Source organism: Alosa sapidissima, chromosome 2, assembly GCF_018492685.1.
Source record: "Alosa sapidissima isolate fAloSap1 chromosome 2, fAloSap1.pri, whole genome shotgun sequence".
NCBI lineage: Eukaryota > Metazoa > Chordata > Actinopteri > Clupeiformes > Clupeidae > Alosa > Alosa sapidissima.
In genome coordinates this window covers 10,491,600-10,506,773 of record NC_055958.1, presented here as the reverse complement: position 1 = coordinate 10,506,773, position 15,174 = coordinate 10,491,600, and the positions used below count along the sequence as shown (strand labels likewise).

The window sequence follows — 15,174 nt, the reverse complement described above, 5'->3', positions numbered from 1 at the left end:
TAGTTTATTAGTTGTCACTTTTCCTTACTAAGAGTGAGTCTTCATTGCTATGGATGACATTACTGATGCACAAGCTTGACTGAAGTGATCACCTTGTTTGGCTGATAATTGTAACACGGGAATGATTCCAAAAACCTCCCCTACGATGATGAGTGACAGGTCTGAGAATGCATGTGCTAGGCTGCAAGTGGTGCGAAGGACGAAAGATGATGAATAACTGAATAAATAGTAGGGCTGTAACGATATGCGAAACCAAAATCACAACACTCATCCACGGACCTGTGTCGTGGTGTGAAAAGGCAGAACCGCGACACACCCTTTCTAGTATTTAACGCAGTGCTTTGCAGCTTACGCGGCCGCATAAGCAACCCACATCTCCCGCTTTACTTACCGGTAGCCTACGTTGTTCAAAAATAAATAAGTAAATCATAATTTCATACCTCTCGTTACTTTCATTGTAGACTATGTGTTCAACTTTACCAAACAGTATAGAAGTAAACCCCCTGTCCTTGCCCCTTGTGCATCCTCACATTGGAGTCTCGAGTTCATGTACAAAGTTTGGTTTCGATACATAACAGCGTTTCTGAGATAATATCTAACTTCCTGTTTCGTGGCTACGTCACCAATTTCGTTTGGCTGTGATGGGCAAAGGCCTCCGAAAATCCAAAATCCTTCCTGTAACTTTTGTGAGGCTTGGTCAAAGGATGATGTACGTCAGGTTTCGTGAAGTTCGGACCAAATTTGTGACCTGTGAAACTTTAGTTTCGCTTTCTATTCAATCCAATATGGCGGAAGAACCACAAGGGTCAGTGACGTCATTTTCAATTTCCACACTTCACCGGTTCCGGCCGGACGTTCCAGAGTTGGACCGGTGGCGATATCTCAAAAAGTCTGAGTAGGAGCTGGCCAAAAATCGGGCTTACAGGAATAAGAAAACTTAAGAAGAACAATAAGCTTTCAGCAAGCACACTGAATAATGTGACATGCTGCGTGCTGCTGCAGTCCAGTGTTGGAATGGAGGTTGTGTACCCTGTTTTAGTCCTGTTTGACCAATAGGTCTTTGGCCCAACTCATTAGGGCCTGTGTCCACCAATCGCGTTTTTTGCGGTGTTAGCGCCCTCAACCTCATTTTCAGAGCGCTTTGGTCAAGTGTTTATTGTTGCTATGTTACCAAAACCGTCTGCCAGCACGTCTTTTGGAACTCTGCCTAATGCTAACTAACTAGCTAACTGAAATAGGTTCAGGACAACAAAGAAAAACAATAGAATAGGTAATCCCTCTAGGCTTTGTAATTTGCGTTGAGTTTGCAGCAGTGGTTTAATATTAGTCACGATAGGACTTGGGGCTGATGGAGTTTTCCTCTGCCACTACCAACATTGTTGACATTGTAGGTCCCGCCCCTTCCTTGATTTCAATTGGCTAGCAAGAGAGAAGTGACATTGACAAGCCCAACTGCTGTTCTAAAAGTTGAACAGATTTCAACTTTCAGCACTCAGATCGCCGCGGAAAAAAATGGTCAGCGCCAAGGGCGCTGAGCACTGTGAGCGCTTAACTTCATAGGATTTGTATAGAAAATAGCGGACATCGGCGCAAAAAATGCATTTGGTGGACACTTCCCCTTAATGTCAGACATTGTAAATGTGTTGATAAATGTGTTTCCCTTAAAAGGAAAGGGACCCACTTTTATACTAGGATAAAAGCAGCAGTTGGCCAGGTAATATTTTTGGGGATAAATATGAACCACCATCTTCCTTTTTTTCTTTCACAATCTTTAGGCTTCAGAGAATGCTGCCTTCAGGCCGATCTTTTGTGGCCATGGACACAAAGCAGATCCCTCAAATACTGCAGCAGATCTTCACCTCCACCATGTTGTCTAGTGCCTAAGGTGGCCTGCTCCATATAATCCCAGCATCCTTAAGTCTATACTTTGGCTCTGGAATAACCCCGTCATGCTGTGTTTCACCTTCAGATAGCAAAACAAGTGTTTTGGTTTTCCTGATTACACCCATTTGTATCAGATCTAATGTACTATTTTTGTCATAACTTTCTATTAAGATTTTATGCATCAACCTGGTACACCGTCATGATGTGTAAATGATATGCAAGTTGAAAACATGAATAAAACATTGAATACAGTGCTAACTCTGCCCTGCCACAAACACACAAGAATATGCATACATGCAGATGAAGGATTAAAAGAGCCATATCACAAATTTGTATCTAAAAATATGTAATATGCCATGAAATATGTCAAAAGTTAATTAAATTAATTTGTTTAATTGTGGCATGTAAATGTGTCAACATATTTATAAAGAATATAAGTGTGTTGACAATTATATGTGAAGAGGCTATGTGTGGTTTGTTTTTCAGTTCAAAACATTCAAAATGACGTAGAAAGCAATTACCACCAACAGTTGCCACTGATGGTACCAAGTCAGCAAGTTCCAAGTCTTTAGTTGTGTGGGAACAAGATAAAATATGTGCTTCCCCTAAATTATAAACACAACTATGTAAATACATTATTTATAATGCAAAATAATAATAAAATCTTGTGTGACTTCCAAAAGATTATGGCCAACCTCCCTTTGTGTCAGTGGTTTGATCTGCTAACAAGGATCAGTCATTTGTGTGCTGAGTGCTAAGATAGAATTTTTAATATAACGGGTACGCAGTCGAGTCACACTGCTCCTTCTGGCAATTTGTTTTTGTTTTATTTTTTTATAATTTCCATAATTTAATGTAAGTTTTTGTTTTATTTTTGTATGTGCTCTTTAAGTTAGGCTTATTTGCTTTGCATAGGTGTCAATTATCGTGCATTCTCTCCTGGTATTATCGTAGTAGTAGGCTAGTAACGTTATCAGTTTGCATCAGGCTAACGTTACCGTTAACGTTAAAGTCCATTGGAGTGAGGAGCCTTGGCTGGACTATCAACAGGGTGTAGGCCTGAAGTCCGACTGCTGCAGAGTCAGAGTTGCCACTTCAGTGTCTGGTCAGAGAGATCGCCTGGGACTGGAAGACAGGTCTTGCTTCTGTGGAAACTCACCCAATGTCTACCTAACCGTTGCTGGGCGGTCATGCTAGCTGCCTAAACCGGCCTCTGACCTGTGCGCATGGAAATATGAAGGTTTTCACACTAGCAATGGAGGATCTGTCGCTTTTGGGGATACGCTGAGCTGCTGATCTGCTGAATGGCTTCAATGTGTACCATATCTCATGATTGGAATGGGGTACTTTTCATAAGATCATCTCTCAATGCAAATCAAACCATCTATTAGGCTAACTGAAATAAAACCATCCCAATCTCTAGGTATGTTGAAGGGTATGTGATGTGGGGTTATTTTAATTCCAAAGGCCAAGGGAACTTTATCAGGATGTATAGTACCCTGGATCCATAAAATAACTGGCCTTTAAAAATAAAAATCTGCCTGTTTCTATGGGAATTTAACATCGGGGTATGAATACTCTGCACCCTGTATTTTAATGAAGAATATTTATTTATTTACGATACATTATTCATTCACAAAGAACATTGGTGTCCTTAAAGATTGGATTTTTCCTATTTTTTTTAATTAAGGCATTAAGGTCCATTTCCAAAAGATGATTTTTTTTTATTCCTCTTTTTAGTCAACTTTAGCATGGGGCTGAAGACTTTTTATAGGTAGCCTACTGTATGTGAGTTTTCTGGCGCTACATGTAGCCTAACTTACGAAAGAAGACCATATTTACGTGAAATAGCAACAAAATAGAAACGTAATAGCCTATCTGGTGGTCACACTAAGGGGGCACAGATTTTATTTGAGGGGGCTCTGCCTAAGCACATAACTGACTGCCACACTCTTAAAACGCAATTGCAAATTTATAAGACCGGGATGATTTGGCTGCACAATATTAGGCCATGCTATAGCCTAAATAAACTAAAATGAATAAGCCTATAGGCTAGTGTAACAGACCTGCCAACCTTGAAGAATGTTTTGAGTAGCACCTCGAGCCGAGAAAAAACAATTGCTCACGTCGGCCTTTATGCATGCAGCCAAAAACAGACATTGCCGTGCACACAAGATACATTTTGGAAAGCAACCCATCTTTAATGTCGGATATCTATCTAAATTTGATCCAATGTGTGCAAACTGAATCTGAATTTGCTAACCAATTTCAGATACAGCGGGGAAAATAAGTAATGAACACGTCAACATTTTTTTCAGTAAGTATACTTCCAATGAGGCTATTCACATGACATTTTCACTAGACATTATTAACTCAGATAATCCACCCATATAAAAAAATCCAAACATTGAAGTTCATAAGTAGAATTATGTGTAATAAAGTAGAATGACACAGGAAAAAAGTATTTTACACGCCTACTGAAATGTCTTAAATACTTTGTGGAAAAGCTTTTATTTGTAGAGACAGCTTCAAGACATTTCCTGTATGACAAAACTAATCAGTCGCAGTATTCAGGTGTGATTTTGGCCCATTCTTTTAAAGAGATAGTCTTTTAATATTGAAGATTCCAGGAGTCTCTCTTCTGAATCTTGATCTTTAGTTAACTTCCAAAACTGTTCAATTGGATTTAAGTAAAGCCTTGATTTCTTTTCTCTGAAACCAATTGAGAGTTTCCTTCGCTGAATGCTTTGGATCATTGTCCTGCTGGAAGGTCTAGCCATGTCTCATACTCATCATCCTGGTGGATGGCAAGATTCTCCTGAGACAAAAGGACTCCATTCATCATTCCTTCAACTGTATGAAGTCTGCCAGTACCATGAGATGAAAAACATCCCCACAACATGGTGCCTCCACCTTCAAACCTCACTGTTGGTATGGTATTTTTAGGGTGATGCACAGTGCCAAAAACACAGATACCTCCACCTCAGATGATAGCTCGCCATCCACTAACAAAGGACTCGGAGCAAAGTCCTCCAAGCAACAAAAGCTAGATCTTTCTGCCTCACAACAAAAACCTATGACACAGGCTGAAGACAACCGTAGGTCTGTCGATGTGCAATATCTTGAATTTCCCCTTGGGGATCAATAAAGTATCTATCTATCTATCTAATAAATATCGAAAGTTATGTAGCCTACAGTACAAACACCTGTCTGTTCTCATTTCAACTGGCTGCTCAAAACTGCTCAAAAAATCCAAATTCTTTGATAAAACAACTTTTTTTTTTTTTTAAACAGTAACGCAAATAGTTACTTTCCCTGGTAACGAGTTACTCTTATCATAGAGTAATTCAGTTACTAACTCAGTTACTTTTTGGAACAAGTAGTGAGTAACTATAACTAATTACTTTTTTAAAGTAATGTTCCCAACACTGTTCTTGTGACACCTTGGTAACGAAAAACCTTTTTATAGCCCATCAATATGTACTAACCCAACTTATACAGTATTAATTTGCACAGATAGGAGGGATAATTACTTCTATAACTACTTAAATTCCAGCTCGTTCCTTGCCTTTGTGTCCTGCTTTTTCTTAGCGTGTTCAATAGTTTTTTCCTGTGCCTTTCCATGTTTTTACTCATAACTCTACTTATGGACATTAATGTTTGGATTGTTTTATGTGTGGACAGCGTCATGCCCATTGAAATTAAGGGGGCACGTGCCCCCTCAGATTTTTCCTCCCTGATAATTTTTTTTATCATAACTTTGTTCCTATTATGCTCCATAATAAGCAAGAGCCTGTAACGACTCAAATGTATTCTTCTGGATGTGTAATAAATCGTAGGCTACCAAAATAGTTTAAGACCGATCAGCAGCCCTTTTCCTAATAGCAACTCACATGCATATTGAGCTCGCAATGTTTTGCTTGTGGTGAACTTTTACAGTTAACTTTAGGCTACAGTTTGAACAGTTGAACTGTTACAGTTATGGTGTTGAAGTGGTAATGGTGTTGAAGTGGTAAGTAGGCTAAGCAATAAAAAGTAGTGGAATTATTTGTGGTTGACCTGGAAATTTTGACTTGGTGTTAAAAAGTTAGAACTATGGATTTGATGTTGGCCGCGAATTCAGAAGCTACGTTAACGTTACACTGATACAACGTAGGCTAGCCTACTTATACAAATATGACAAATATTTGGCTAACAGACATCTGCTCTGTTTTGTCTTGTACGTGACAAAGACTCCTGGTTCAATTGTTTCCAGTTTCATAGAAACGAGGGTGTTCATTTTGCAGTAACTACAAAATCCAACCAAGGCATCACGTTGATGTTTCTCCACATTCTTTTCACGTATCTGTCAGCTAATCCATGTAGTGAAAAGGGATAGGCTACCAGTTCAAAAGGAGGCCTACAGTTGTTTTATATAGCCTAAATAAGATCGCTATGACCGTGATGTAGAGGGCAAGAAAATAATAGCAGTCCCTCATATATCAGGTCAATATTGCTCATGATTTGCAGGTAGCAACTTACAAATGAGGTAGCTATTGCTTGCCATAATGGTAATGATAAATATATTACTAGGCCTAGTAAAATATTCAAATATTTAGTGTTAACCTTACTCAGCACTGAAACCTGTCAAACTCAGAGGTGGGACCAAGTCACTGTTTGGCAAGTCACAAGTAAGTCCCAAGTCTTAGCAGTCAAGTCCAAGTCAAGTCCCAAGTAAATACAGAGAAGGGCAAGTCGAGTCCAAGTCCAAGTCACATCAAAGCCAAGTCGAGTCCAAGTCCAAGTCCCAATCTTTTTCAAGTCCTGAACAAGTCATCAGGTACTCTTCACTTAATAATGCCATTATTAGACTATCGATCATAATTTTAGCACTTCCATCTAATCCACAGTATTTTTTGTTTATAAATACAGATTAAAATATGTTCAATGTTTCTGTCTTGTAATCTTTTACGACATATGCATGCGCATACCTGTGTAATCTGTAAACGGATAGCTACATAACACTCAGCACAGCTGCAAATATATATATTGTTTTTCCAAATTGCGGAGCCCACTGTAAGGATGAGTAATAATTTGACTGATGGCAGTTCACTGCGCTAGGCCACAGATTTGCCTGCAAACAATTTATTAGGCTGTCTGGAAGTGGCGACTCATAAGGGAAGCCAAGGTCAACACTTTTATATTATTTAAAAGATAATAATGACAGTAATTTTGTTTTAAAGTATTCATTTCTTAAGAAATACTACACATTTGATGCTGTTTATCTCATTTGTAAATGGTGCACTGTCACTTTAAGCCCATTGTGTCACACGTTCTCATAATGATCCTTTTTTTACCAGCTCCGTTCAAATATAGCCTATGGCTAGTCCACAAACTCAAACATTGTTTGTGCCACATGTATAGCACAATATTAACAACGATAAGCATGATATTAAGTTGGCACAAACAGCTTTCATTCCCTTGGAAAGAGAAGCATGTATGACATGATGCTTGCTTAACATTTTCTGTTTGCAATTAAAAGTGAATTATGAGCCTGGTAGCCAGTAGCCACCTAGCTACAGTAGCTGAGTGAAATGTATTTCAATCGGCATATCATGTGCTTCATGTAAATAAATTATTGAATACTTCAAGACTATTAAGACCAGTTCCATTACACAAGGCAAAGACAACTCTTCATAATATTCTTGTCCACTTTCCAAATCACAGTGAGTGCAGCTATGTCATAGTGACCTGGATCTCATAGTTTATAACAGTACAGTAGGCTAGTGAGAACCGGATAATTCACAATCTCCTCTAATCTCGTATTTGTTGCCTTCACGATTTCCTTTTATATGTTTCTTATATTTAAAAGAAGATATCAATCATCATCAACAATGACAAGCCAGCTGGAACCTACTCATTTTCTCTCCCTCTCGTGCGTGCTTGGATGCGTTCTCAATTAAATAAACTTAAACTTAATGGAGAGGACTCGAAAAGTATCAACTTTATGTAACATGCTGTTGGTGCTTTTTGACATTAAACGTTCTCTAACAAGAGTGCAAATCAGTTTGCAGTAAAGCTACTAGTGATTGGCTAAATGTTGGTCCTTCCTCTGTCTCTTGGTGCCCTACACACAGTGCGTAACGCGTGTGGTGTGGGGGTAGCGGCAGTACTGTACTGTGCTCTGGCCGCTTGTCTCCGCTATTTTTTTTATTATTTTTTTTAGTCGCGGGAAAGCGTCTGTGGGGTGACTGGTCCACGATCAGGAAATTTAGTTTTTGATTCGAGACATGTCAAGTCATCACAAGTCAAAGAGGCAAAGTCCGAGTCAAGTCTCAAGTGAATAGTATTCAAGTCCAAGTCGAGTCGCAAGTCATGCCGAATTTTATCAAGTCAAGTCTGAAGTCATTAAAATCATGACTCGAGTCTGACTCGAGTCCAAGTCATGTGACTCGAGTCCACATGTCTGGTCAAACTTCTTTCAAAGTCCTTCATCACATGAATTAAAATATTTTAATTTCTGAGCACCACAAAGTCAGACCTCAGCACCCCCCCGAAAAAAAATCCTGATTGTGCCACCCAAGAATGTTGCATGACGCTCCTGTGTAGATATTAAGTTATTATTAATGTCTGGTGAAAATGTAATGCAAATATCCTCATTGGAAGTATAGCCTACTTACTGAAAAAAATGTTGATGTGTTCAATACTCTCCCACTGAAGAGGGAAATGGGATTAGCCCCGAAGTTGCAGATAATTCGACTCCCATGTGTTCTCCGACTAGGTCAGAAGAACGTCCAACAGCGTCCGGGTTATTCTGCTCTACAGACAGTATATGGTCGACGAGCATATACGTTGTGCCTCCTGCACTTGTGCATGCGGTGGAATGTAGACACCAATCTTTAGTAGACACCGACCAGAATAAATGAGGCGAATTCACGGAGGGGAGTAGAAAGGTTTACAATTGATGAAAAATAATTCCAGAATAGTACAGCAATGCTGCAAAATCACTGTCACATATTTACACCAGCCACTGTTGGTGTAAAAACAGATACCTCCACCCTTCGTTTTGTCAGAAAGCTCTGTCTCGGTCCGCTCTGACCAGGTTGAGGCCAGCAAGCTGTAGCGCAGAATCAGGTAGTGTTACACCCAGCCAAGTTTAGGTAAAGCACAAAACGGAGGATGAAGGATGAAGGATGAAGGATGAAGAAAAGTCTTAGAAATTTACCACCAGTAGCTGGAGTTCATCCAGTTTGTTGCACAGTGAACGCATGTTAAAGAGAAATATTCCCGGTAGCGGAGTGCGATGTCCTTGTCTCCGGAGACGTACAAGCGCCCCAGCGCGTCTCCTTCTCCTTCGGGGTTTCACTTTCCATGCAGCGGTGGTGATAATGTCCAAAATGACAGCTACTGAGGCAGTGAGGGAAGGAAATAAGTCCTCAGGGATCGTAGCCCTAATATTAACGAGTTCTTCTCTAGTGTAAGAGTTCTAGTATTGCATGACACTGAGTTTACAAACAAACAAAAACAAAACAAAGTGCACCAAGACACCGAGGCAGCCATTTGCGGCACCATGGCAATCAGAAACCTTTTGTTATTGTTCTCGGTGACTTTAACAAAGGGAGTCTCAGCCATGATCTACCTAAATACCAGCAGATTAAATGCCCGACCAGAGAGGAGAACACTTTAGCTGCAGTAGGTCACTCTGACCACGCCATAGTCCACCTGATTCCCTCATATAGGCAGAAACTAAAACTCTCTAAACCTGTTGTGAGGACATTAAAGAAGCTGTGACTTCATACACCAGCTTCTGTGAGGACCTCTTAGTACCAACACGCACCAGGGTGAGCTACAACAATGACAAACCCTGGTGATCCCATCCATCAGCCCCAAACCTCCAGTCCCTCCTCAGCCTACCTCAGTAGAGGCCCAGGTCCCTCCACAACTGCCCAGCTCAGAGGCCCCCAATCCTCCCTCCCCCTTCACCACAATGACAGTTCTCTCCATCCTGGAGAAGGATGTAAACAGAGTGTTCAATAGACAGAACACCCGCAAAGCAGCTGGACCAGACTTTGTTTCTCCATCCATCCTGAAGCACTGTGCCGACCAGCTGTCTCCAGTGTTCAGACTTTTTTAACATCTCACTGGACATATGCCACGTACCAACCTGCTTCAAGACCTCCACCATCATTCCTGTCCCAAAAAAAACAAAGATCACAGGACTAAATGATTACAGACCAGTTGCCCTGACTTTTGTGCTGATTAAGTCTTTTTAGCATCTTGTTTTGTCCCACCTTAAAACCCATCACAGACCCACTCCTGGACCCCCTGCAGTTTGCTTACAGAGCTAACAGATCTGTAGATGATGCAGTAAACATGGCCCTCCACTTCATCCTCCAACACCTGAGGCCCGTTGCACAAAAGTAGGATCAATACTCTAATATCTATGAGTAGAGTGGCTTCATTGCTTCTTCTTGTAAAGTAGGTAGCAATAGCCTTTTCACAACAGCAACACCTCTGTTTAGGACAATATTGCAACTAGTGTCGCGACCACCACGCGCAAGTATAAATGGTTACGCCGCTCCCATGACGTCACATTGTCGCACGACAGGTCGGGAATGGCGAGTATGTAAAAGACATAATTAAAAAGAAAGGCAACACCGCAAAGCAAATAAATCTTACTGATAAATAGGGTTGGGTATCGTTTGGGTTTTATCCGATACCGGTGCTAAATCGATACTTTTAAAACGGTGCCGGTGCCGAAACGGTGCCTGAACTGGTACTTTGTTTTTAAAATGTTTTAAATTAAAATGGTCTAAAGCATGAATTGCTTTTTTATTGATAAGACAAATTTGAACATGCAATAGAACTGTTATATTCAATTTACTATCAATATCTCATTGCTCCTACGAATAATACATTTAAATCTTAAAACAGCTTGCCATGCATGCACCCACAATGGTAAGCTCTGCTTTCAAGTTTACCCAGTGTAGGCGGTTTGCCATAAGGTATGTTAAAACCGCTTGCCATAGAATTGCCAAGTCATGGACATCGACTTTGTCGCCATATTTAGCGAGATTTCAGACCCCCCAAGCGACTTTTTTTGTAAAAAGCGACTAGCGACAAATCTAGCTACTTTTTCTGGCGTTCTTGGAGACTTTTTGAGACTCTGATGTGATGGCATGTAACGTCCCTTTTTACTCTTCTGAGTGAGCAGTGAGTTCGGCTGTGCTGTGTAAGAGTCTCATGCCTGTTTCGTTTGTGAATTAGCCTACATCGAGTTCGCCCAAAGCGTTGCCCCATGATTATAAAAGTAATGACTGGCCTATGTAGTATCAGCCCTTATTCCACTGCTTGGTTAAATTTCCCATTGTCCTACGTAATTTAGAACGACCATTAACCGTATGTTATCTGCACACCTATGAAGTAGATCCATTTTTTTGGCCGTATCACACTTGTATATTAATTCGCCGAACTCGTTGTGAAGTTTAAATAGAGTGGTTAAGTCCCGCCCCTTCTACTTCCGGTCCATGGGACCTATCTTTCAAAAAATTATGAACGGGAGTTAATGGAGAGATAACAATTATTTTTTGGTCCAGTTTGAATTGTGCCACAAATTTCACATATGATGTGTGTGAATTTAAAAGATAATTTTTCACGTCAAGAAAGTACTGTTGTTCGATAGACTTCAAAAGTTATGTTGGTTTTATGCGAATCCACTCAGTGGACTACATCTCTCGCCTCGAACGATGTACATCACCAACGTAATGAAACGATAAGAGCTGTTATGCTAGTTAACGGTTGCATCTTGCTGCCTGCTATGTCACTTAACAGTATGTAATGTACAGTCTATGGACGAATACAACTACCTGATGTGTTTAATCCTCTGACTCATGGTATTTTCTTCGGCAAGGAAAGCCCAATTAAGACCTGTTGCTGGTATGCTTGTACAATCTAGTGTGGCTGTGAATGAGCTAACGTCACTAGCGCGACTGATGGGTTTGTAGTCGTTGGAATTACGATCTTTCACAATGTTGCAATTCAATAGTTACGAAACAAACTGCAAATGTCTTTACATGAAAAATTGTCTTTAAAATTGACAAACATCATATGGGTAATTCAAGGCACAAGTCAACCGGGACCAGAAAATAATTTATTTTTCGCCATAGACTGCCGTTCAAATTTTTTTGAAAGATAGGTCCCATGGAGGCAAACGGAAGGGGCGGGACTTCACCACTCTGTCACGTTGCATCCGAGCTGTAAAATGCAGACGTTCAGAACATTGCAACATTGTAGCATATGACGGAGGTGGCTTTTAGCTAGATGGATGACAGCAGGCTAAGTAAAATAGCGATGTTTCAAAGCTAAAGTTCATCAGAATCTTGGGATACGCCCGCTTGACAACGGGAAAGATAGAACTAACGACTGGCCTTTGGCCGTAGCAACCATCCATTTAGAACTAGTAACGGCAGTTTGTCCTGTGAGTTAAAAAATTAGTTGATATGTGTCGGAAGAAATTAGTTCTACAAACAAGACAGTTTTAGCAATTAAAACGTTTAAATTGTAACAGGAAATGAACACAACGCAAGTGGCAACAGTGGAATAAGCGGGATAATGGACTCCACGGTGGTCTGTTCACAGAAGTTAATGCACTACAAGGTTTAGTGTCGCGTCGGGGCCGTTTTACAACCTCGACCGTGCATTAACTTCTGTGAACAGACCACCGTGTCGTCCATTATCCCTTACATGTTATCCACGTAAGTAGATGTTCTATAGATCTAACCAGGGCTCTCAAGTTTTGAAGTTTGCAAGGAGTGAGACTTTGTTTCTCAGGGGGGGCATGGCATTGGCACAGTGCCACGCCCCCTCCCCCCTGATCGAAGTACATGAAAGTCCTACGTCTGCTTGAACTACTCGTGGCGCCACGCCCCCTCCCCCCTGATCAACAGACACACCCTCCCCATGTCCCATCGACCCAGCTTCATGAGAGCACAAATTCCATTATTTCAAACACACTATTTTATTTATTCTAGAACCCTATAGTAAATAATAATAACATAAATTATAATAATAATTTCACCCAAATGGGCCCTTTGAACAACAGTGGCTCATTCTGCTCTAAACAAACAGAAAACAACCAAATGAGAAAAAGCACATTTAGCCCCAAAATGGTCTCTTGAACAGTGGTGGTTCTGTCCGTGTGTGTGTGTGTGTGTGTGTTTATGAGTGATGTTGTGTGTTGTAAGTGTTTGTGGCAGATTTTGATGCCTTGATGACTGATACTGGGGGCTCCTATTTAAAGCACTGTGGTTCAATGTCAGCCATTTTCACAGTCATGAGGCCATCCTTAAAAATATTCTTGTTTGCAGTAACAGCCAAAAAAAATAAAAAATGGGTCGGTAGGTAGGTCAATATATTTTTTTTCAAGATTCAAAGTAAAAAAAAAAGTACAGTTTTGGTCATGGTTACGTAGGTATGAATTTAAACAAATGTGCATATTGTGACGTAACTGACTGGGTCCTCAACCCGTGCCTTCAGGCGCATCACTGCAAACCTCAATCTGATGCAGGTTATGTAGACCAGCCTTTCTCAAACTTCTTTGACCTGAGGCCCAGTCATGGCAGACTTTGGGGTCATAGGGCTCATCTACACGTACCCAACCCCACTCCCTCCAAATCAAATTGTCATTATCATTATCACAATCATTATGCCGCCTATATTGTTATACATGCACTTTCACTTAAATGTTTTGTGACATGCACATCAGAGGACTGCTTTACTAATGTAAGATATAATTAGTTTCATTGCTTTTGCATGGTTGCATGATGCTTGCATAAGAAAATAAATACTTCTCAAAACAGCAACAATTATATGGGTGCTATTGTTTTGGGATGTTTCCCTCATGCAACCATCATACATTGGTAGGAAAAGGAGAAAAAAAATACATGTGTTTTTAATTAAGTTTAATTTGAATGCCTGAATGTAAGGATTCAGGAAACACAATACCAGCTTTTTTGGTGAGCAGATAGGCGTAAATCACTGATCTGTTGATCTTTAACAGATAGAAAGAAGGCTACAATAACTTTTGGCCACGTTATATTCAAATTTGACTATACAATACTCAGTGCTATACAGTGTATTATACAGTCTCTGCTCTGTTTCTATGGAAGTTCCAAAAATCAACATTGTTCTATTAAGTGTTGTTAAACAATTAAATAGCATTCAACAGGTTGAAGCGAAGCTTTGATACCAACGTTATCGATTAGTTTCAGTTTCTCTCTACTGATAAAGCAAAGCAATCTTCCCTGATGACGATGACGGTGACTCCCCTGGGGGGTGCCATGCGAAGAAAAAATAACGGTCCACATCTTTATGCAGCTCTATTGATATCGGTAATTGTGTGTGCGTGTATTACCTTTAAAATGCATTGTTTCCTTCTCAACAGAAGTCAGCATTAAGGCAGGAGACAGGACCCAACAAAAAAAGTTAGGTTTCACCTGGTCGGAGTCCGAGGCTGCACCTCTGCCGCAGTGTGTGGTCTGCAAGGAGGTGCTAGCAAATGATAGCATGAGACCATGCAAACTTCGGCGTCACATTGAAACTAAGCACACAAATCTAGTGAACAAGCCAGTTGAGTTTTTTAAGAGGAAGTGTGATTTGCAGTCACAAAAAAGCATAATACAGTCATTTGGCACTATTAACATGAAGGCGACAGAAGCATCTTATCGTGTCGCGCTACGTATAGCAAAGGCAGGCAAACCCCATAACATTGGCGAAACATTGCTACTTCTTGCAGCTAGAGATATGTGTTCAGTGATGCTGGGAGAAGCAGCTGCTGCTAAACTTGACGCGATCCCTATCTCTGATAATACCATCCAGCGACGAATATCAGACATGGCTTGTGATGTCAAAGAGCAGGTCCTGGACGGTGTTCGTGAAAGCCCCTTTCATGCCATTCAGCTGGATGAGTCCACTGACAACACTGTGCTCAATTGATGGTGTACATTCGGTTTATCAGAGCTCAGTGTGCAGGAAGATTTTTTGTTTCGTGTTCCTCTGCCCGCCCGCACAACCGCTGACGAACTTTTCAAGGCCTTGAACAACTTTTACCAGGCTAATTGCCTTGACTCGGGCCGGTGTTGTGGGATATGCACTGATGGGGCAAGGTCAATGACTGGCCGTCACATCGGTCTCCATCGCCAGGCTTGTGTGACTAATTTGGCAAATATTTTGGAGGACGCAATGGGAAATTAGTGGGTGAGAAATCCATTCTCTTTCGCCGCCACACACAGTTATGGACTGAGCCTGCAGGAG

At 40.7% G+C, this 15,174-nt stretch overlaps 1 protein-coding gene across 1 annotated transcript in view; it reads left to right on the top strand.

The window, feature by feature from the left end:
- Nucleotides 1-2,566, top strand: part of vwa8 (von Willebrand factor A domain containing 8) — a 201,987-nt gene extending 199,421 nt beyond the window's left edge. The window contains exon 45 of the mRNA XM_042065280.1: nt 1,776-2,566. Coding sequence (XP_041921214.1) covers nt 1,776-1,884 — 109 coding nt within the window. The 3' untranslated portion in view covers nt 1,885-2,566. The remainder of the gene's footprint in view (nt 1-1,775) is intronic.
- Nucleotides 2,567-15,174: the final 12,608 nt, after the last annotated feature.